The sequence below is a fragment of the Nicotiana tabacum genome, chromosome 3 (assembly GCF_000715075.1).
Source record: "Nicotiana tabacum cultivar K326 chromosome 3, ASM71507v2, whole genome shotgun sequence".
NCBI classification, from domain to species: domain Eukaryota; kingdom Viridiplantae; phylum Streptophyta; class Magnoliopsida; order Solanales; family Solanaceae; genus Nicotiana; species Nicotiana tabacum.
In genome coordinates this window covers 11,676,620-11,697,201 of record NC_134082.1, presented here as the reverse complement: position 1 = coordinate 11,697,201, position 20,582 = coordinate 11,676,620, and the positions used below count along the sequence as shown (strand labels likewise).

Sequence of the window (20,582 nt, the reverse complement as noted above, 5' to 3'; positions counted from 1 at the left end):
GTTTTTATTTATAACTCGTTTTAGTACATTGCCTTTAACCTAACTATGATAAGGTTTTTCTTTGGCCTTAGCTCATAACTTTGCTCTTAGCTAGTAACTTTGCTCTGCACTTGACTCATTCAATGAGTAAACTTTTCAGGCTTGAACTTTGATTATCTCCCAATCTTCTTTGCCTTCTTTATACATATGTCCATGTATATTATATAGTCCCCCAAGTGTTTGAGCTTTGAAGTATGAAGTCTCGAGCACTTGATCACTCCTCTTACTCGGTCCTTTTCCTGTAAAGGAATAAAATATACGGGACTCGGAGGTACGATGATAGATAAAGATTGCTTAACCCGTATCAATTTCTATCAGAATAGGTATAACCCTAGACCAGGAATTTTAATATATTCTGCGTGCCTTGCAGGTCGTGATTCATCATTTAGTACGGGCTAACTTTTTGCCTATCATCTAAAATCGTTAGTAAAATTTTAACAATTCAAAAATAGAATTTTAAATTGAGGATACCTGACCGTGGGTACTTCTTAGAAATAGTATCTCTTCAGGTGAACGGTATTCCAATGTGAAGGTAATATCTTGCCATCCATTGTTTCCAGCTCATATGCTCCTTTCCCTGCAATACCATGAATCTTGTAGGGTCCTTCCCAGGTTGGACTTAATTTGCCCGCATTGGCCGCCTTCGTGGATTGAAAAACTTTCTTGAGTACGAAGTCCTCAGTCTTGAAGTATCTTAATCGTGCTCTTCGATTATAGTATCGTTCTATGACTTGCTTTTGTGCTGCCATTCTTATTAGTGCACCTTCCCTTTTTCCTTCAAGTAAATCAAGGTTTATGCGCATTTCTTCTTCATTGGTTCTTCTGACGTTTGTGTATACCTCACTCTTGGCTCCCCTATTTTAACTGGAATTAAAGCTTCAGCTCCATATACTAATGAGAATGGTGTTTCTCCTGTGCTTGTTTTCGTTGTCGTGCGGTATGCCCATAAAACACCAGGTAACAATTCTGGTCAATTGCCTTTAGCTACTTCTAATTACTTCTTCAAATTGTTAACAATAACTTTATTTGTTGATTCAGCTTGTCCGTTACCCACTGGATGATAAGGCGTAGATGTAATCCTTTTGATTTGCCAACTTTGAAAAGATTCTGTGATTTGTGCGTCTATAAATTGTGGGACATTATCACACACGATTTCCTTTGGTACACCAAATCGACATATGATATTTATCCAAATGAAATCTATGACCTCTTTTTCTCGCACCTGTTTGAATGCTCCTGCTTCCACCTATTTAGTAAAATAATCAGTGAGTACAAGCAAGAATTTTACTTGTCCTTTTGCTTGTGGTAGTGGACCCACGATATCCATCCCCCATTTCATAAAAGGTCACAGTGCAATGATCGGATGTAACAACTCCGCTGGTCTATGCATGTTATTACCGTATCTTTGGCATTTATCACATTTAGCCACGAAATTTTCCGCTTCTTCTTCCATTTTAGGCCAATAATAACCTGCCCTAATCATGGTTCTTACCAGTGATCTTCCTCCGGCGTGATTCCCACAAGGCCCCTCGTGAATTTTTCTCATTACATATTCTGTCTGAGAAGGCCCAAGGCATCTTGCTAAGAGACCACCGAATATTTTTGATAAAGATTGCCTTGCTTTAAACAATATCGAGCAGCCGTTTTTCGAAGCGCGTGAGCTTTTTTCTTGTCTTCAGGGACGATACCATACTGCAAAAAAGCAACAATCTCGTTCCTCCAATCCCAGATTAAGTTATTAAAATTTACCTCATTTTTGTCTGGATCGAGTACTGAATGAAACAAATGAATTACTAAAGCATTTTCATTGCTTGCCACGTCTGCCATTGATGCGAGATTGGCTAGGGCATCTGCCTCGACATTTTCATCTCTTGGTATCTGCGCAACCTTCCAGGTTTGAAATTGCCTAATCAAATCCCGTACCTTCTCTAAATACTATTGCATTCGTGCTTCCCTCGCTGTATAAGTCCCTAACATTTGGTTAACTATAAGTTGCGAATCGCTTTTGATTACAATCTGATTAATGCCGAGTTCCAGTGCCAGTTCTATACCTACAATCACAGCTTCATACTCTGCCTCATTGTTAGTTATAGAATGACATTTAATGGCTTGTCGGTTTCACCTGTAGGTGGTACCAAAACAATTCCTAAGCCTGCCCCCTTTACATTAGATGAGCCATCAGTAAATAAGGTCCAAATTCTTGGATTAGATCCGTTGAACACCTGTAATTCTTTTTCTGCTTCTAATTGCATTCCTTGGCTAAAATCAACCACAAAATCTTCTAACACTTGAGATTTTATCGCGGTTCTAGGCTGGTATGTGATGTCATATTCGCTTAACTCTATAGCCAATTTGGCTAACCTACCTGACAACTCATGTTTATGTAATATATTGCGTAATGGATAAGCAGTTACTACGGCAATAGGGTCACATTGAAAATAAGGCCCTGGTTTTCTAGATGCCATGATTAGTGCAAGTGCAAGCTTTTCTAATTGAGGATTCCGCGTCTTCGCATCTAATAATGATTTGCTGACATAATAAATTGGAGATTGTTTACCTCGATCTTCATGAACTAAAACAACACTTACTGCTACTTCGGAGACAACAAGATAAACGAGCAATTTTACCCAACCTTTGGTTTTGCGAGCAACAACGGATTTGACAGGTATGTCTTCAAGTTTTTGAGTGCTTGTTGACACTCCTCAGTCCATTCGAACTGATCTTGCTTTTTAAGAGATGAAAAGAATTTAAAACACTTTTCTGATGATTTGGAAATAAATCTCCCTAAGGCTGCAATTCTTCCCGTCAACCTTTGCACTTCTTTTTTACTCGTAAGCATGTCAGGAATTTCTTCAATGGATTTAATCTGTGAGGGATTTACTTCAATACCACGGTTAGAAACAAGAAAACCCAAAAACTTACCTGATGAAATACCGAATGCACATTTCTCAGGATTTAATTTCATATTGAATTTTCGCAAGATCTGAAATGTGTTAGACAAGTGCGATATATGGTTCCCTGAATGTTGAGTTTTGACGAGCATATCATCTATGTATACCTCCATAGTCTTTCCTAAATGTTCTTGGAATATTTTGGTTACCAATCTTTGATACGTTGCACTAGCATTTTGAGACCAAAAGGCATTACTTTATAACAGTAAGTCCCCATGTCTATTATAAATGAAGTTTATTCTTCATCTAGGGGATCCATTTTGATCTAATTGTACCGTGAACACGCATCTAAAAAGCTTAACAATTCATGTCCTGCAATAACATCAATCAGCTTATCTATATGTGGTAATGGAAACGAATCTTTAGGACAAGCTTTGTTAAGGTCTGTGTAATCTATACAAACTCGCCATTTACCATTCTTTTTCAGTACTACAACAGTATTAGCTAACCAATTAGGATACTTTACCTCGCGGATAGACCCAAGTTTTAGTAATTTTTGGACATCATCTTGAATCACCTGATTTTTGAAAGTCCCTTGCTTTCTCTTTTTTTGTTTAACAGGTGGATATGATGGGTATTCATTTAACTTGTGAGTCATTACTTCCGGTGGTATTCCTGTCATATCAAAACGGGACCAAGCAAAACAATCCATATTAGTTTTCAAAAACTTAATCAACTTACCTTTCATGTCGTGGCTTAGGTTAGCCCCAACGTAGACTTTCCTTTCAGGCCATTGTATAAATGACTCTACAGCCTCTAGTTCTTCAATCATTGTTTTGATATTTTCATTTTTCTCTGGTTCTTAAATGGAATCGGGCCTTGAGTCTACATCTGTTCGCCCTTGTTCAGTTGAGGCTTGTGTTGTGGTATCCTCAATTGAATTTTGTAACTGCTATTTTTCTTCGTTTTTCGTATTTGAATCTGCTACAGAGTTGATGCTCCTAGATGTCTGTTGATCTCCACGGATTTGACGTTTCCCCTATGGTGATGGAAATTTAATAACTTGATGTAAGGTAGACGGAACGACATCCATCTCGTGTATCCATGGTCTCCCAAGAATCATATTGTAAGCCATCTCCATCTCTACGACCTAAAACTTTGTATCTTTGACAACCCCTTCTGCGAATGTAGTAAGTGCTATCTCCCCTTTCGTCACAACGCTGGAATTGTCTAATCCAGACAAAGTGTGCGCCTTTGGTACTAGTTTATCTTCAGATTGCATATCGTGCAGTACTCTCAGCAGAATAATGTTCACGGAACTACCTGGATCAATCAAAACTCGATTCACATTAGTATTATGTACAAGTAGAGATATTACCAGGGCATCGTTATGTAGAGTTAACAAGCCATCCGTATCTGCATCATCAAACGTAATGCTTTCTTCCTCTAAGACATATCGCACCTGCTTCCCATGGGTAATTGTGACTTTGGAAACTTTATTGGCTATTGTGTATGTTACACCATTGATTTCTTCGCCCCCGCTTATAACATTAACAGTCCTTTTGGGAGAAGGAGGTTTAGAGGGCTCCTGCTTGTTCTTCATGTATGCTTGTTTACCCTTATCACTGAATAATTTAGTGAGATACCCATGCTTTAATAGATGATCAACTTCGCCTTTTAACAATCTACAATTTGCCGTTTTATGACCATGATCGTTGTGAAATTCGCACCAGTGATCAGGATTGCGCCTGTTTGGATTTGATCTCATTTCTTTTGGCCAATGCACCTTATTGCCCATGCCTCTTAACACCGCTACCAATTCTAAAGTGCTGACATTGAAATTGTAACCGCCAAATTTTGCCTTCAAGTTCCTATCATCATCTCGAATTTCCTGTGAGTTTCGATCATTCCCAAATCTCGATGGCGAACCCGACTCTCTATTTCTCGATCTACGATCGTACCTTGAATTATACTGCTTTGATCGTGAGTCTTTTCCTGCTGGGCCCATATATGATTCATACCTATTTTTATCGGACCTTTTTCATTTTCTGAACGTCTCGAACTCACCTTCTCCTTTTTATGAGATCGGGAGATAGTGTCTTCTTCTATCATCAGCTTCATGCTGTATTTGTTGTAAACGTCATTCCAGGTTGTTGCTGGAAATTCACGCAGACTTTCCTTGAGTCGTCTCATGGCTTCTGAACTTTTCTCATTCAAGTTACTGCCAAAAGCCATAGCTGCCCAATTATCTGGTACGTGTGGTGACATCATTCTTTCACGCTAGAACCTATCCACGAACTCCCTAAGCAACTCTAAATCTCCTTTCTTGATTTTGAAAGTATCCTTCATTCTCTTTTCAATTTTTGAGCTCCCGAATGTGCTTTGATAAAAGAATCTGCAAGCTCAGCAAAAGAATTTATAGAATTTTTGGGTAAAAGGGAATACCATGTTAATGCACCCTTGGTGAATGTTTTACCAAATTGTTTGACCAACACTAATTCAATTTCTTGTTTGGTTAAATCGTTGCCCTTCACATCAGTTGTGAATGCAGTCACGTGGTCTTGTGGATCAGTTGTGCCATCATACTTTGGAATATCAGGCATTTTGAACTTCTTTGGATTGGCACTGGAGCTGCACTAGGCTTTCATGGTTGTTGTGAGTACTTATCCACGTCTATTCCTTTGATTACAGGCGATACTCCAGGTATTTGCTCTATACAGTCGCTTTTCTCCTTGAGCTGCTTCTACAAGGTTAGAACTAAATTTTGTAAATCAAAATTAACTATGTTACCTGGCTCGCCATCGCGAGACTCACTTGGAGTACTACCAGTGCCTGAGTTAACGAGCCCAAAATGTGGGTTTTCCAAAGTATTCTGATTCGGAGTTAGTGTTGGTGGTGCAATTGGCAATTGGCTGGTAAAAGCTCGGAGGGCATTGCTAACTTGTTGAGCAATGAGATTGTTTAAGGCATCATCAAGTGCTTGTTCGTTTGTAACCCCATTATTTATTTCAGAGCCATCTGTAGTTCCTTCTCGTGACTGACGTTGTGAATCACGCGGTGAGGGAAGTGGTGTCCTATCACCCGCATCAATCTCCTGATGTTGAGTATTTTGGTTGTTGTCGTTGTTATTCGACATGGTAAGTTTTGATGAAAGAATTGATTAAGAAAGTAAACGATTATCAGATCCCCGGTAACGGAAGAAACTTGTTTAACCAAAAATAGCAATTTCGGTCAATGCTTTATTTTAGAAGAACTCGGGTTACTGATAATCAATATATAAAATGAATAAAAGAAATTGGCTTTGATAATAATTAGATGAACAGAAGAAAACAAAGTAAATTAGTATATTTCGGTGATATTTCATGTCCTTACAAATGATCAATCTTCTCCTTTTATAGCTATTTCTAAGTGGTACATTTTGTTTCTTCCATAATTGAGTCATTATTTTCAATTAATGGCATTTAATGACATTTAATGTAACATTACAATCAGCAATCATATTTGATTCAATACAGATTCCTTAACGTTTCTGTATTTAATGCCCAATAGTTTGTATCTATTCCTTATTTTCTATCAGATTCATTCTCTTCCGTTATATAGAGGTTCGAGCACCTGCCTTCCTTGCCTTTTATCTAAATGACTGCCCGTGCCTCTTGAAGATTATGCTCTTTGATTATTCTTCATCACTTGTTCTTCTTTAACTGGTCCACGTGTCATCTTATAATGAATTCTATATATAAACTTAATTTTTTCCATTACACTGCTGTATCTTTTCAAACTTGTCCTCCTCAGAAGTCCTCGTATAGTAAATCATTTTCAACTGATCCTTAAAACTTCTCTAGATACTCCATCTCTTCCTTGTTCCGTACCTGGTGCATCTTTGTTCTCAGTATGACAATCTTGTTCTCTTCGATTGTCTGGCGGTGCTTTTCACTTACAAGTCTTAGAGACGTTTCAGAAGCCTTAGCCCGCTTTTGGTGCTTAGAGGTTTGGACGTTCTTGAACCATAGGAGCTGTTGATTATCCTCTGACATCTGCATTGCTGGATTCCCAATAGTTTCTTGATATGACCGAATCTCGAACTTCAGCCTTGACTTCCCATGTGAATGCCGATTAAAGTTGTCCATGCCTCTTTTCTTGGCCATGTAACTATAAAGCTTACGTTTGCCCCTAGGATAAAAGAGATCTGGATTGTGTTCCCATGCATCTCTATCTCTTCCCTTTTCAGAAAATTGCTCACTGAGACGTAGAGCCTCCATGTATCCCACGGCCGTGGCCTAAAAAATCAATACACTCACACCACGATGGCCTTGTGGACCATATGAACTTCGGGTGGCCTTGACAGCAGCATAAGAGCTGAAATAATCATGCAACTCCTGATTTCCCATTCCAATCCACTTGTCATTTTCATCTTTTTCAAGCACCATGTTCATTATAATCACTGTCGGTGGCCACACAATTTCCTTATCTTCAAATTCGACGCCACCCCATCTTCCATACACTTTACCAGGAGGTACAACAGAAGTTCCCCTCTGACGCAGCTCCTCCTCCAAAAGTTGAGCAAGTTGTCTGTGTAATTTCATCCTAAATCCTTTTGTTTTTGAGTTGATCATCATTGACTGTATCCGTGGAAACCACTCAATTGCACCCGGACCACCTTTGCATGCAGGGCAGTGCCACTGTCGTTCCAGATCATTAATCTCAGTGACAGTCAAACTGTCAAGACATTCGAAAAGGTTCTTGAACCAAGGACTTTTCTTGCACGCCTCATAACTCATTTCATTCACATTTGGATCCTCAAGCTCGTCATCACTCGGAAGCTCGTCATCACTGTCATCATCAGGCAAATCCAATTCATTATCCTTCCCATCATGTGCCTTGACATCATCAGCAACAGGAGAATAAGTATCTTGGTCCTCATTGGAACGAGCGACAGATGACCAATCCCAACCATTCTTCAGGGCAGGAGTAACTGCAGCAGGTGTTGGTATAGCATTCTCTGCCAGCAGGTTTTCTAGGATGATAATTAGGCGTAGACCAGTTATCCCTAAAACCCTGTCCCGACGATCCAACAATATTGTTAGATATTCCCAGCTTGGTTTTTAGAGTGGGATTCTGAGGAATCCATTGATTCTTCCCAACATTGCCACTTCCACCCTTGTTCTTGGACTTTCTAGAACACATTACCCATCCATCTTTTTTATCAGAGTTCAACCCCATATCTTCTACGCCTACATTTATATCATCAACCGTCAGTGTAGTACTTGTTTCACATATAGCTTTCTGCTTTGCTGATGAATTACAAGGCTTCACAATACCTTTATTTCTTGAACTCATCTTTGGATGAAACTATGACAACCAGACTTCTTGCTAGAGAAGGAAGATGTCCAAACAAAAACAAAAAAAATCAGATGAAACAATCATGAGATTAATGTGTTGAGTTACAAATATTTTAGCTCATGGGTCAATTTGGGCTAAGCCCAAGTTAACCCATTATATTTTATAATTTATTCTGACCCATTAAGCAGCCCAAATACAACATATAAAACTCACCCAAAACAAAAGGTATCTCAACCCAACTTATATAGAAATTTATTTAGTTGCCCCAATTTTACTTTTTTTTTTGTATTTTTAATTTTATGTTCTTTTGTTTTTCTGCACCATCCACCCACCCTGTCCCTCCCCCACCCGCAAAACCCTCTCCCCTCAAAAAGAATTTTTTTATTTATTTTTGTATTTTTAGTTTTCGGTTTTTTTCTGGACCACCAACTCCCCCTCAAAAAATTTTTTTTACTTTTTTTTTATATTTTTAATTTTCTGTTTTTTTTGCACCACCCCAACCCCTGCAAAACCCCCCTCCCCTAATTTTTTTTTTGTATTTTTAATTTTTTTTTCTGCCCCCCTCCCCCTCCTCTCAGTCTGTCAAATGACCCAAAATCCCCTAAACTATTCTAATTAAATCACTTGTTGTTGTTCTTGCTCTATTATTTTCAAAATAATTGGCACTTACCTACTTTCTGAATTAGAGAAACTCATTTTCGATTTTTTTTAAAAAACTTATAAAATTTGATGGACAAAGATATTTTTGAAAAAGAAATTTGATTTTTTTATGGACAAACAAGTCCTTAGTGACTTTGAAGTCAATAACATAGTACTTCCCTGTCTCAAATTATCTGTCGTAAATTCTAAATAGAGTTGTCTCAAAAATGCAAGACAAAATAAACTATACTTTTTCCGTTTTGTCCTTAATAATATTTGTTTTTGAAAATGGAGATAGCTCATAAAATAAGTAAATATTTATTTTAATATATAAATAAAGGTAAAATAGATTAAAAAAAACCTTCCTAATTAATATTCTTGGCCGGTAAAATAGAAACACAGACATATAGAGGAAGTGATAACTATTTGAAAGTCATTTTCCTGGAACAATTCATTTGGCATGAAAAACGGAGTAATAGCATGTTTGGCCAAACTTATTTTTGGCCAAATGTACTTTTTTTGAGGTGTTTGGCCAAGCATCTGGAAGGAAAAAAGTGCTTTTGAGGAGAAGCATAAGCAGTTTTGGAGAAGCAGAAAAAATAGTTTCTCTCCAAAAGCACTTTTTTGAGAAGCACTTTTGAGAAAAATACACTTAGAAGCAGTTTTTTAAAGCTTGGCCAAACACTAGTTGTTGCTCAGAAGTGCTTTTCAGACTAATTAGCCAAACACAAACTGCTTCTCAACAAAAATACTTTTGAGAAAAGGACTTCCCAAAATAAGCTGATTTTTGCAGCTTGGCCAAACGGGCTATAAATCTCTGAGATTATATTAAATACCATAGTGAATTAAAGAAAAAGTTAAATAGCAAGTGCTACCTACTACAGTAATAGGAGTTCTTGGCACTTAGCTTACAGTGACAAAATTGATGAGAGAAGGCATTCAAAGTTTGGGATAATACAGTTTTCCTTTTCTTCTCAGGATGTTGCTTTAAAAATTAAACTAACAGAGATGATATGACAAGAAAAAGAGTGTAGCCGACTAGGCGGTAGGCCAGCGTTGGTGCGAAAGTTTAAGTTTCAATTTGCAGGAGATAACGTGTTCTAATTGTCCAAATATGAGAGAAATGATAGCCTTTTCAGGCTGGTACATAAAATCTACGAATTGGTGTAAATGTCACGTATGACAGATTGACGTGAAAGAGGGGTCGGAATTACGGAGTTCGAAACTAAAATTACAAGTTTTTGGACTCAAAACATGTTTTTACGGTCTTTCAAAAAAGTTATTTTTCTATTTACAACTGTTAAATCTGTGTATTGATTGAGTTTGTGACATAGGATGAGAAGAGTCAAACTGAGAGAGAGTAAATTGGAAGAATTTCTCATTCAATCTTATGTCAAAAATGAAGCTGATACAATTGTATATAACTGCCATCTAGCCAACTAATTGACATATGTACAAGTAACTAAACAATAGCTAACCATGGTTACAACTAACTAACATACTGACTATAGTTAACTCAAGCTATCCTTTACACCCCCCTCAAGCTAGGAGGTACGAAGATATTCTTCATTCCTAGCTTGGAAACCAAGTAGTCATGTTGTGCTCTACCAAGACCTTTGGTAAGTAAGTCCGCTTGCTGCTCAGCAGTAGCGACATAAAGAGTGCGAACTAGCCCTTGTCGAACCTTTTCACGAATGAAGTGACAATCAATGTCAATGTGTTTGGTTCGCTCGTGGAACACAGGGTTCACAACAATCTTAATCGCGGACTTACTGTCACAATGTATAGGTACTGATAAAGTAGGTTGTATGCCCAGCTTATGAAACAAGCCAAGAACCCACACAACTTCAGCAACAGTAGACGCTAGACTTCGATATTCTGCCTCCGCTGAGCTTCTGGAAACAATCGACTGCTTCTTGGACTTCCATGAAATCAAAGAATCCCCAAACATAATAAGGTAGCCTGTGACAGACCTGCGAGTGTTGGGACAAGCAGCCCAGTTGGCATCGCAAAATGCTGATAAGGACTCAGAACAATGTGCCTTCAGCAAAACCCCAAATCCTGGGCAATGTTTGATATACCGAACAATTCTCAAGGCAGCTTCCATGTGAGAGGCCCTGGGAGAATGCATAAACTGACTGAGGTTTTGGACCGCAAAAGAAATGTTTGGTCGAGTGATTGTGAGGTATAACAACCTCCCAAGTAATCTTTGATAAGGACCAGGATCATCCAAAGGCTTATCATCGGTGGTCCCAACATAAGAGTCTAATTCAATGGTAGATAGCCTCACGTTTTGTTCCATGGGAGAAGTGGCAGGCTTAGATCTTGAGAGCCCTAAGTCAGCAATCAACTCAAGGGAATACTTTCTCTGATGCATCAAGATCCCCTCAGCACTCCTTGCAAATTCAATTCCCAAGAAATACTTAAGTTCCCCCAAGTCTTTGATCTTGAATTTATGTTGAAGTGTAGCTTTGGTGGATTGTATCAGTTGCATATCATCACCAGTTATAAGCAGGTCATCTACATAAACCAAGACAACGGCCATTTTTCCAGCTTCCCTTTTAATGAATAATGAGTAATCCAAATGAATCTGACGGAAATCAAAGTCAATGAGAGCAAATGTGAGCTTGAGATTCCATTGTCTTGAGGCCTGCTTAAGTCCATAGAGGGATTTATGCAGCCTGCAGGCCAATGATTTATCTCCGGATTTACTGAAGCCTCGTGGTATGCTTATGTACACCTCTTCTGACAAGTCTCCTTGCAAGAAAGTGTTATAACATCCATTTGGTGGATTGGCCACTACCTTGAAGCTGCTAACGAAAGAACACTTCTAACAGTAACCATTTTCACCGCAGGTGAAAATGTTTCCTGATAGTCCAAACCTTCTCTTTGGTTGAACCCTTTAGCCACCAATCTCACTTTGAATCTTTCTATTTCACCTGTAGCCTTATACTTTATTTTGTAAACCCATTTACATCCAATGGCTTTCTTTCCTTTGGGCAAGGGAACAAGCTCTCAGGTTTTGTTATCCTCCAATGCCTTGATCTCTGTTTGCATTGCTTCTACCCACCTTTTATCTCTGGCTGCCTCATAATAGCTAGTAGGTTCTACTTCAGGGGAAAAGTTTGAGATATAACTCTGATATTTAGGAGATAGGTTATCATATCTAATCACATCAAAGATAGGATATTGACAATAGTTGGACTACTTGACTTTATCAGTCCTCACAAAATCTTTAAGACATATAGGTGGTCTTGACTCTCTTGTAGTTTTTCTAACTTCTGCGGGTAGAGGAACAAATGGAACCTGTAGAGTGGCTTGAACTGTGTCATCGTCAGTATGGGCTAGAGTAACAATTGAATCGGACAAATCAGGTGCTGATGAAGAATTTGGTTCAAGTGAAGAAATTGATTGAGAAGAAGGAGGAGAACATGGCGGAATAGAAGCAGAACATGGTGGAATAGGCTCCACCAGCACAGCTGGACCGGATAGAGCATGAATATCCAAGAATTTCAGCCCAGTCTTGACTTCTGGATTCTGAAAGGGAAAAACTTCCTCATAAAAGGTCACATCTCTACTTGTGAACAGAACATTGTGTTTAAGGTCTAGTAGTTTGTCAACTTTCTGATGCATAACACAACCAAGCAATGCGCATTTCACTGCTCGAGCTCCAAACTTATCACTCCTAGGCAATGTGGTTGCAAAGCATAGGCAACCAATGACTCATGTGGGAAAAGGAAGGCTGTTTGTGATACAGTAATTCATAGGGTGAGTTATTGCCAAACACTGTAGAGGGAATTCTGTTGATTAAATAAACTGCTGAATCTACACACTTTCCCCAATATCTAGCTGGCAAATGTCCTTGAAACTTAATTGCTTTGTCTGTTTCAAGAATGTGTCTGTGCTTACGCTCAACCACTCCATTCTGTTGTGGGGTATATGGGCAGGAACTTTGGTGTTGAATGCCATGTAGTTGAAACAATTCTTTGCAGTGAGAATTGAAGAATTCACTCCCATTATCGAATCTAAATGATTTTATAGTCTTGCCAAACTGTGTTTGTACCATTGCAATGAAGTTCTTAAGTAAAAAGAGAACATCATATTTCATTCTCATAAGAAATATCGACGTCCATCTTGTACAATCATCAACTAAGGTAAGAAAAAATCTCCTCCCATTGTGAGTAGCTACTTTGTAAGGGCTCCAAACATCCATATGTATCAAATTGAAGCTATCTAAACTCTTACTATGACTAACTGGAAAAGGTACTCGAGTTTGTCTAGCCAAAGGGCAAACTTCACATTTATTTGACAAAATACTACTACTAAAACTAGAGATTTTCCTGAGAACTTGCATAGGCACATGTCCCATTCGCTTGTGCCAGATGTCTCCCGTATTTCCAAGTTCCTTTGTTATTGCTGCAAATGCTTGGTAAACTTTGCTGTCATTATTTCTTGCTGTAGATAGCATGGTATGCAATCCCTCTTCTTCCTTACCAATCTCCTTCACCCTCCCAGACAAGAGATCCTGAAAAACACAAAAGGTGGGAAAGAAGGAGGCAAAACAATTCAACTCTCTTGTCACCTTGGACACGGACAAAAGATTGAATTTGAATGCAGGTAAACAAAGGACATTCTTAATAGTGTCACCTCCGGTAAGCTGACAATCCCCAACATGAGTAACCTTGGCAGAGTCCCCTGTAGGCATCTGTACCTGTCCTCTATTACCTACTGACATGCCATTTCCTAGCAATTTGTCATTTCCTATCATGTGATTCGTAGCACCTGCGTCTATAATCCATTTGGGAATCTGAACATTGCAACAAAGGAATTTACCTGCCATTGCTGCTATGTTAGAATTGGTCTCTCCAATGGAAGTCTTGTGCAGCAGTTGCAAAATTTGAGCATATTGTTCTTGTGTGAATAGTTGTCCAGGTACTGATTTGTTTCCCAGTTGTGTATTATTTGCCTCTACTTGTACTGCATTGGCCTTCATCTTAGACTTAAAATCTGAAGGATAGCTAACTTTCTTGTAGCAATTCTCTTTTAAATTCCCTGTTTTGTGACAAAATTCACATTTCATCAATTTTTAACGGCCTTCTCTCATGTGACCCTTCAAGTGACAAAAATCACACTCCAAGCTATAATTTTTCCTCTGCTTGTTCCCTGATTGTACAGTGAACATTGCAGTAGGCTCAACATGTCCAATCCCTCTAAAATTATTTCCTGAAATCAATCGTCTGCTTTCATCTTGCATAACCATTGCATACGCTTGATTAATAGTTGGCACAGTAGGCATCATAAGTATCTGACTTCTAGCTTGCTCAAAACTGTCATTTAATCCCATTAGGAATTTTAGCAGACGTTGAAATTCTAATTGCTCAACATAATCTTTTGTAGGTGGTGGTGGCAGAATCGAATCATATTCAGCTCATAGATCCGTCAATTTAGTAAAGTAAACAGATACAAATGATATACCTTGGGTAGAGGTAAAAATTTCTTTGTGCAAGTAGTAGAGTCTAGAAGCATTCACCTTGTCAAATCTCTCTTTGATTTGTGCCCAAACAGTTTGAGCATTCGCAGAGAAGAGTACTCCAGTCAATAGGTGTTGACTTACATTACTCATTAGCCATGAGGTGACAATCGCGTTGCAACGATCCCACTGATGTCCAAGTGTCGGCCCAAAATCAGCTTTGGATGTTGAACCATCAACTAAACACAGCTTGTTCTTCCCAAATAGAACCACTTTCATAGCTCGATTCCAAAGAGTGTAGTTTTCCATATCAGTCAATAAAAAACCCACCAACATTGATCCCGGTCCGTCCGAAGGATGCAGATATAACGGGTGGATGTGATCAAGTATGACCATCCCTCCGGTAATTCCGTTCCTGGAAACCCTATTGCCAGTAGCAACACTGCTGGATTCATCAGAAATTGCCATGAAAGTTGGTCAAAAAATTGCAAAATTAGGGTTAGAAAAAAGCAGAAATAAAGCGAATTCTCTCGATTTCTTCCTCAATTGCACGAAGAACTTCTTAGAATCGCTCGATTATAGCTCTAATACCATGTTAAATCTGTATATTAGTTGAGTTTGTGAGATAGGATGAGAAGAGTCAAATTGAGAGAGAGTAAATTGGAAGAGTTTCTCATTCAATCTTATGTAAAAAATGAAGCTGATACAATTGTATGTAACTGTCATCTAGCCAACTAATTGACAGCTGTACAAGTAACTAAACAATAGCTAACCATGGTTACAAATAACTAACATACTGACTATAGTTAACTCAAGCTATCCTTTACACCCCCCTCAAGCTAGGAGGTATGAAGATATTCTTCATTCCTAGCTTGGAAACCTAGTTATGTTATGCTCCGCTAAGACCTTTGGTAAGTAAGTTTGCTTGCTGCTCAGCAATAGCGACATAAAGAGTACAAGCTAGCCCTTGTTGAACCTTTTCACGAATGAAGTGACAATTAATGTCAATGTGTTTGGTTCGCTCGTGGAACACAGGGTTCGCAGCAATCTAAATCGTGGACTTACTGTCACAATATATAGGTACTGATAAAGTATGCTGTACACCCAGCTTATGAAACAAGCCAAGAACCCACACAACTTCAGCAACAGTAGATGCTAGACTTTGATATTCTACCTCCCGTGAGCTTCTCGAAAGAATCGACTGCTTCTTAGACTTCCAAGAAATCAAAGAATCCCCAAACTTAACAAGGTAGCCTGTGATAGACCTGCGAGTGTTGGGACAAGCAGCCCAGTTGGCATCGCCAAATGCTGATAAGGATTCAGAACAATGTGCCTTCAGCAAAACCCCAAATCCTGGGCAATGTTTAATATACCGAACAATTCTCAAGGCAGCATCCATGTGAGAGGCCTAGGGAGAATGCATGAATTGACTGAGGTTTTGGACCGCAAAAGAAATGTCTGGTCGAGTGATTGTGTGGTATAGCAACCTCCCAAGTAATCTTTGATAAGGACCTGGATCATCCAAAGGCTTATCATCGGTGGTCCCAACATAAGAGTCTAATTCAATGGTAGATAGCCTCAGGTTTTGTTCCATAGGAGAAGTGGCAGGCTTAGATCCTGAGAGACCTAAGTCAGCAATCAACTCAAGGGAATACTTTCTCTGATGCATCAAGATCCCCTCAGCACTCCTTGCAAATTCAATTTCCAAAAAATACTTACCCCAAGTCTTTGATCTTGAATTTATGTTGAAGAGCAGCTTTGGTGGATTGTATCAGTTGCATATCATCACCAGTTATAAGCAGGTCATCTACATAAACCAAGACAACAATCATTTTTTCATCTTCCCTTTTAATGAATAATGAGTAATCCAAATGACTCTGACGGAATTCAGAGTCAATGAGAGCAGATGTGAGCTTGAGATTCCATTGTCTTGGGGCTTGCTTAAGTCCATAGAGGGATTTATGCAGCCTGCAGACCAATGATTTATCTCCGGATTTACTGAAGCCTTGTGGTATGCTCATGTACACTTCTTCTGACAAGTCTCCTTGCAAGAAAGCATTATAAACATCCATTTAGTGGACTGTCCACTGCCTTGAAGCTGCTAACGAAAGAACACTTCTAACAGTAACCATTTTCACCACAGGTGAAAATGTTTCCTGATAGTCCAAACCTTCTCTTTGGTTGAACCCTTTAGCCACCAATCTCGCTTTGAGTCTTTCTATTTCACCTATAGCCTTATACTTTATTTTGTAAACCCATTTACATCCAATGGCTTTCTTTCCTTTGGGCAAGGGAACAAACTCTCAGGTTTTGTTATCCTCCAATGCCTTGATCTCTGTTTGCATTGCTTCTACCCACATTTTATCTCTGGCTGCCTCATAGTAGCTAGCAGGTTCTACTTCAGGGGAAAAGTTTGAGAGATAACTCTTATATTTAGGAGATAGGTTATCATATCCAATCACATCAGAGATAGGATATTGACAACAGTTGGACTGCTTGACTTTATCAGTCCTCACAAAATCTTTAAGCCATATAGGTGGTCTTGACTCTCTTGTAATTTTTCTAACTTCTGCGGGTAGAGGATCAGATAGAACCTGTAGAGTGGCTTGAACTGTGTCATCGTTAGTGTGGGCTGGAGTAACAATTGAATCAGACAAATCAACTGCTGATGAAGAATTTGGTTCAAGTGAAGAAATTGATTGAGAAGAAGGAGGAGAACATGGCGGAATAGAAGCAGAACATGGTGGAATAGGCTCCTCCAGCACAGCTGGACCGGATAGAACATGAATATCCAAGAATTGTAGATCAGTCTCGACTTCTGAATTCAAGGGAAAAACTTCCTCATAAAAGGTCATATCTCTACTTGTGAACAGAAGATTGTGTTCAAGGTCTAGTAGTTTGTAACCTTTCTGATGCATAACATAACCAAGCAATGCGCATTTCACTGCTCGAGCTCCAAACTTTTCACTTTTATAAAGCCATACTTTATATAAAACGTTTTACATATAGCTCAATATTATACTGCATTTTACTTCTTTTTTGGGCCCACCAATAAGTGTTCTGCGATTAACTGACATAACAATAATTCAAATATATAAAGCGCGGTATTATACTACATTTTACATAAAAAAATTCTGCACCCCGAGCTAGGACTTGCCTTATTTAAAGGCGTTAGGATTTTATGAAAATACGTTCAAAACTTTCCTTCAAACTTCCGTCCATACTTTTCTTCTTGTTATCAAGCATTTTTTTATAATGTCTAAAGAACAAAAAATAAGGGTTTCATAATATTGGGGGTGAGGGGGTGGGGTTGTAATGGAGAATAACTCTGTGAGATATAGTTCACCTCCACAATGTCATGTTAAATTGCCGCTTATACAAGTGACACACTAATACTTGTCCCATAAAGTTCTCCCCCTATACACGACTCTGAAGCCCCATATGGCTACATTGCGGATGCTATTGAATGAGAAGGAATAATCCTCAATTTATGGAAATCCAAACATTTTCCTACAAGAAAAAGGACTAGCCAAATATGAGAGATTTATAATTTTCTTCTAAATGAAAGAAAACTCAATTATGGTAAATATATCGCCCTTTCCTTCAACAGATAGGAAAACCAAATATGGTCAGAAAATTATGGCAAACACCTAACAATAAAATAGATCCTTAACAGTCAAAAACATCTTCTAAGTTATAAATTATCATTTTACTTGTCAAACATATATATTTTTCAATGTTGATACTCTCTATTTTCAAATACTAATTAATGGCTAAACCAATATTTGCAATTATATTATTATATATCTATATATATGTGCAAATATTGAAATATATTTATGATCAAGATTTGAAAGGAACAATTGCTTACTTGGAATTGATTGCATTGTGTAAGAACCAGAAGAGACACACCAAAACGTTTCTGGCCATTGTCATAACGCAGCTCATCACTATTATTCATGGAAATAATCCATATCCTCATATATGCTTTTACGTGTCGAGTCTTGCAAAACAAAATAGAAGAGAAATTCTACCACGTAAACCACGTTTTATATAAAGTGTGGTTTTAAACTGCGTTTTATATAAAATGCGGTTTTGAACCACATTTTACGTTAACGTGCCAAACGTCCGTTAAGGTAAAACGTGGTTCAAAATCGTATTTTACATATTTTGGTCACTATATGTTTTTTCCACCTAAAAAAGTATTTTGAGTCCAAAAAGACAATATTTCGGTTCCGGACTCCAAATATATCCCTCTACTTCAGGATATTGTATATATTTAATCCCGTTATACTATCAGGTCGAATTTACCCCTACCATTATGCTATCTGGACAAATTTACCCCTACCTTTATACTAACGATTAAATTTATCTCTACCATTAGCAAACTTTTAAAATTATCCATTGATCTGTTAAGTAATCCAAAATTTCCGAATTTTCTTTTATTTAAATAACTTATTATTATTCTTCCTCCTCTATCTCTCTCTTTTCTTCCTTCTTCTCCCACTCCCAAAACTAACAGAAGCGTCATCTCCAGCGACTGCTGCCCGCCAGTGCCCCCTTTTTCTTATTACTTGCGTGTAACCCTCACCCCCACTGTTTTTCTTCCCCCTCCCCTTCCTCTTCTTTTTCTCTCCCTTTTTTCTTTCTTTGCTACTGCTAGGGCTTCACCAGTGGTAGCGGTGACATCCCCCCTCTTTCTTGGTGCCATGGTATTTTGTGTGTATTGTAGGTAAGAGTCGGTGCCTATTGGCGGCAAGCGGGACGTGTGCATGAAAACATTGGACCACAGCCCATGCGAGTGTCAGTAAGAGGCGGCAGGAATTTGGACAGGAACGCGCCAGGTGCCGCAACATTGTCATGTGCATCAAGACAATCTCCAAGTTCTATTATCGGGAGTTGGTACCTCCCGTATTCATGTTATCCTTCTTTGTGTTAGCTATATTGTTGCCATTTTAGTTCGCATTAGTTTAAGCTCCATATTAGCGAGTCCATAGTTACAACTTGTTCTCTTCTAGTTTGTTCTGTTGCCTCTTGTGTGTTAGTGATTTCTTCAGTCTGTCGTAGGTATAGTGGTTGTAGTCTGGGATGGTAGAGTAAGGCTATGTCCTGGGGGGAAAGAGGCAAGGGGTAAGGGGTAAGGGGTAAGGGGTAAGGGAAATAAGGGAGCCTATAAGTTGAGAATTGGGTCATGGAATATAGGAACATTGACATATAAGTCTATAGAGTTGGCAAAGATCCTCCTGAAGAGGAAGATCAATATAGCATGTGTCCAGGAGACAAGGTGGGTAGGATCGAAGGCGAGGGATGCAGACGAGTATAAGCTTTGGTACTTTGGAGTCTGGAAGGGCAAGCATGGAGTAGGTATTCTAGTGAATAGGGATATAAAAGAGTCTGTGGTTGAGGTTAGGCGGGTGAATGATATATTAATAACTATTAAGTTGGCGGTTGGAGAGTGTACCCTAAACGTAGTTAGCGCCTATGTGCGCATGTAGGCATGGATGAGGAGGTTAAAAGGCGCTTCTCGGAGGGGTTGGATGAGATTGTGCGTAATGTTCCGCTTACTGAGAGGTTATTTATAGAAGGGGAATTCAATAGACATATTGGGTCGACTGCAGGTGGCTATGGCAAGGTGCATGGTGGATTTGGCTTTAGGGATAGGAACAGAGTAGGTACTTCGTTGTTGGATTTTGCTAAGGCTTTTGAGATGGTGATTGCGAACTCTAGTTTTATGAAGAGGAATGAGCACTTGGTTACTTTTCGAAGAGCGGTGGAAAAGAATTAGATTGACTATCTTCTCCTTATGAGATGTGACATAGGGTTGTGTAAGGACTTCACAGTTATCCTGGGTGAGATCCTCGCGATGCAACATAGGCTCTTGGTGATGGAATTTGGTATTATGTTAAAGAGGAAGAAGAGGTCTGTGCGAGGACGATCGAGGATCAGATTTGGAGCCCTGACTAAGGATAAAACTCAGGAGTTGGATGGGAGGTTAGCGACTATAGGATCCTGGAGTAGTAGCGGGGTCGCGAGTGTTATGTGGGCGATGACGGCAGATTATATAAGGGAGGCTGCGAGAGAGGTGTTAGGCATCTCGACGGGCTACTTTGGTAGGCACAAAGGTGACTGGTGGTAGAATAAAATGGTTCAAGGTAAAATGAAAGTGAAAAAGGCAGCATACCTGGAGTTAGTAGGGAGCACAT

At 38.9% G+C, this 20,582-nt stretch overlaps 3 protein-coding genes across 3 annotated transcripts; all 3 read right to left on the bottom strand.

Moving 5' to 3' along the window:
- Positions 1-6,757: 6,757 nt before the first annotated feature.
- On the bottom strand, positions 6,758-7,189 carry LOC142175671 (protein SUPPRESSOR OF GENE SILENCING 3-like). The gene has a single exon (XM_075242577.1). The coding sequence runs from the start codon at positions 7,187-7,189 to the stop codon at positions 6,758-6,760; it is 432 nt and encodes a 143-aa protein (XP_075098678.1).
- Positions 7,190-7,207: 18 nt separating this feature from the next.
- Positions 7,208-8,267, bottom strand: LOC107767240 (protein SUPPRESSOR OF GENE SILENCING 3-like). Its single transcript, XM_016586157.1, has 2 exons — positions 7,985-8,267; positions 7,208-7,929 (listed from the first exon to the last, which is right to left on the bottom strand). Exons 1-2 carry the CDS (start codon positions 8,265-8,267, stop codon positions 7,208-7,210), a joined length of 1,005 nt encoding a protein of 334 aa, XP_016441643.1.
- A 6,070-nt stretch (positions 8,268-14,337) lies between these two features.
- Positions 14,338-14,847, bottom strand: LOC107785097 (uncharacterized). Its single transcript, XM_016606323.2, has one exon. It carries the CDS (start codon positions 14,845-14,847, stop codon positions 14,338-14,340), a length of 510 nt encoding a protein of 169 aa, XP_016461809.2.
- Between the last annotated feature and the right edge of the window lie 5,735 nt (positions 14,848-20,582).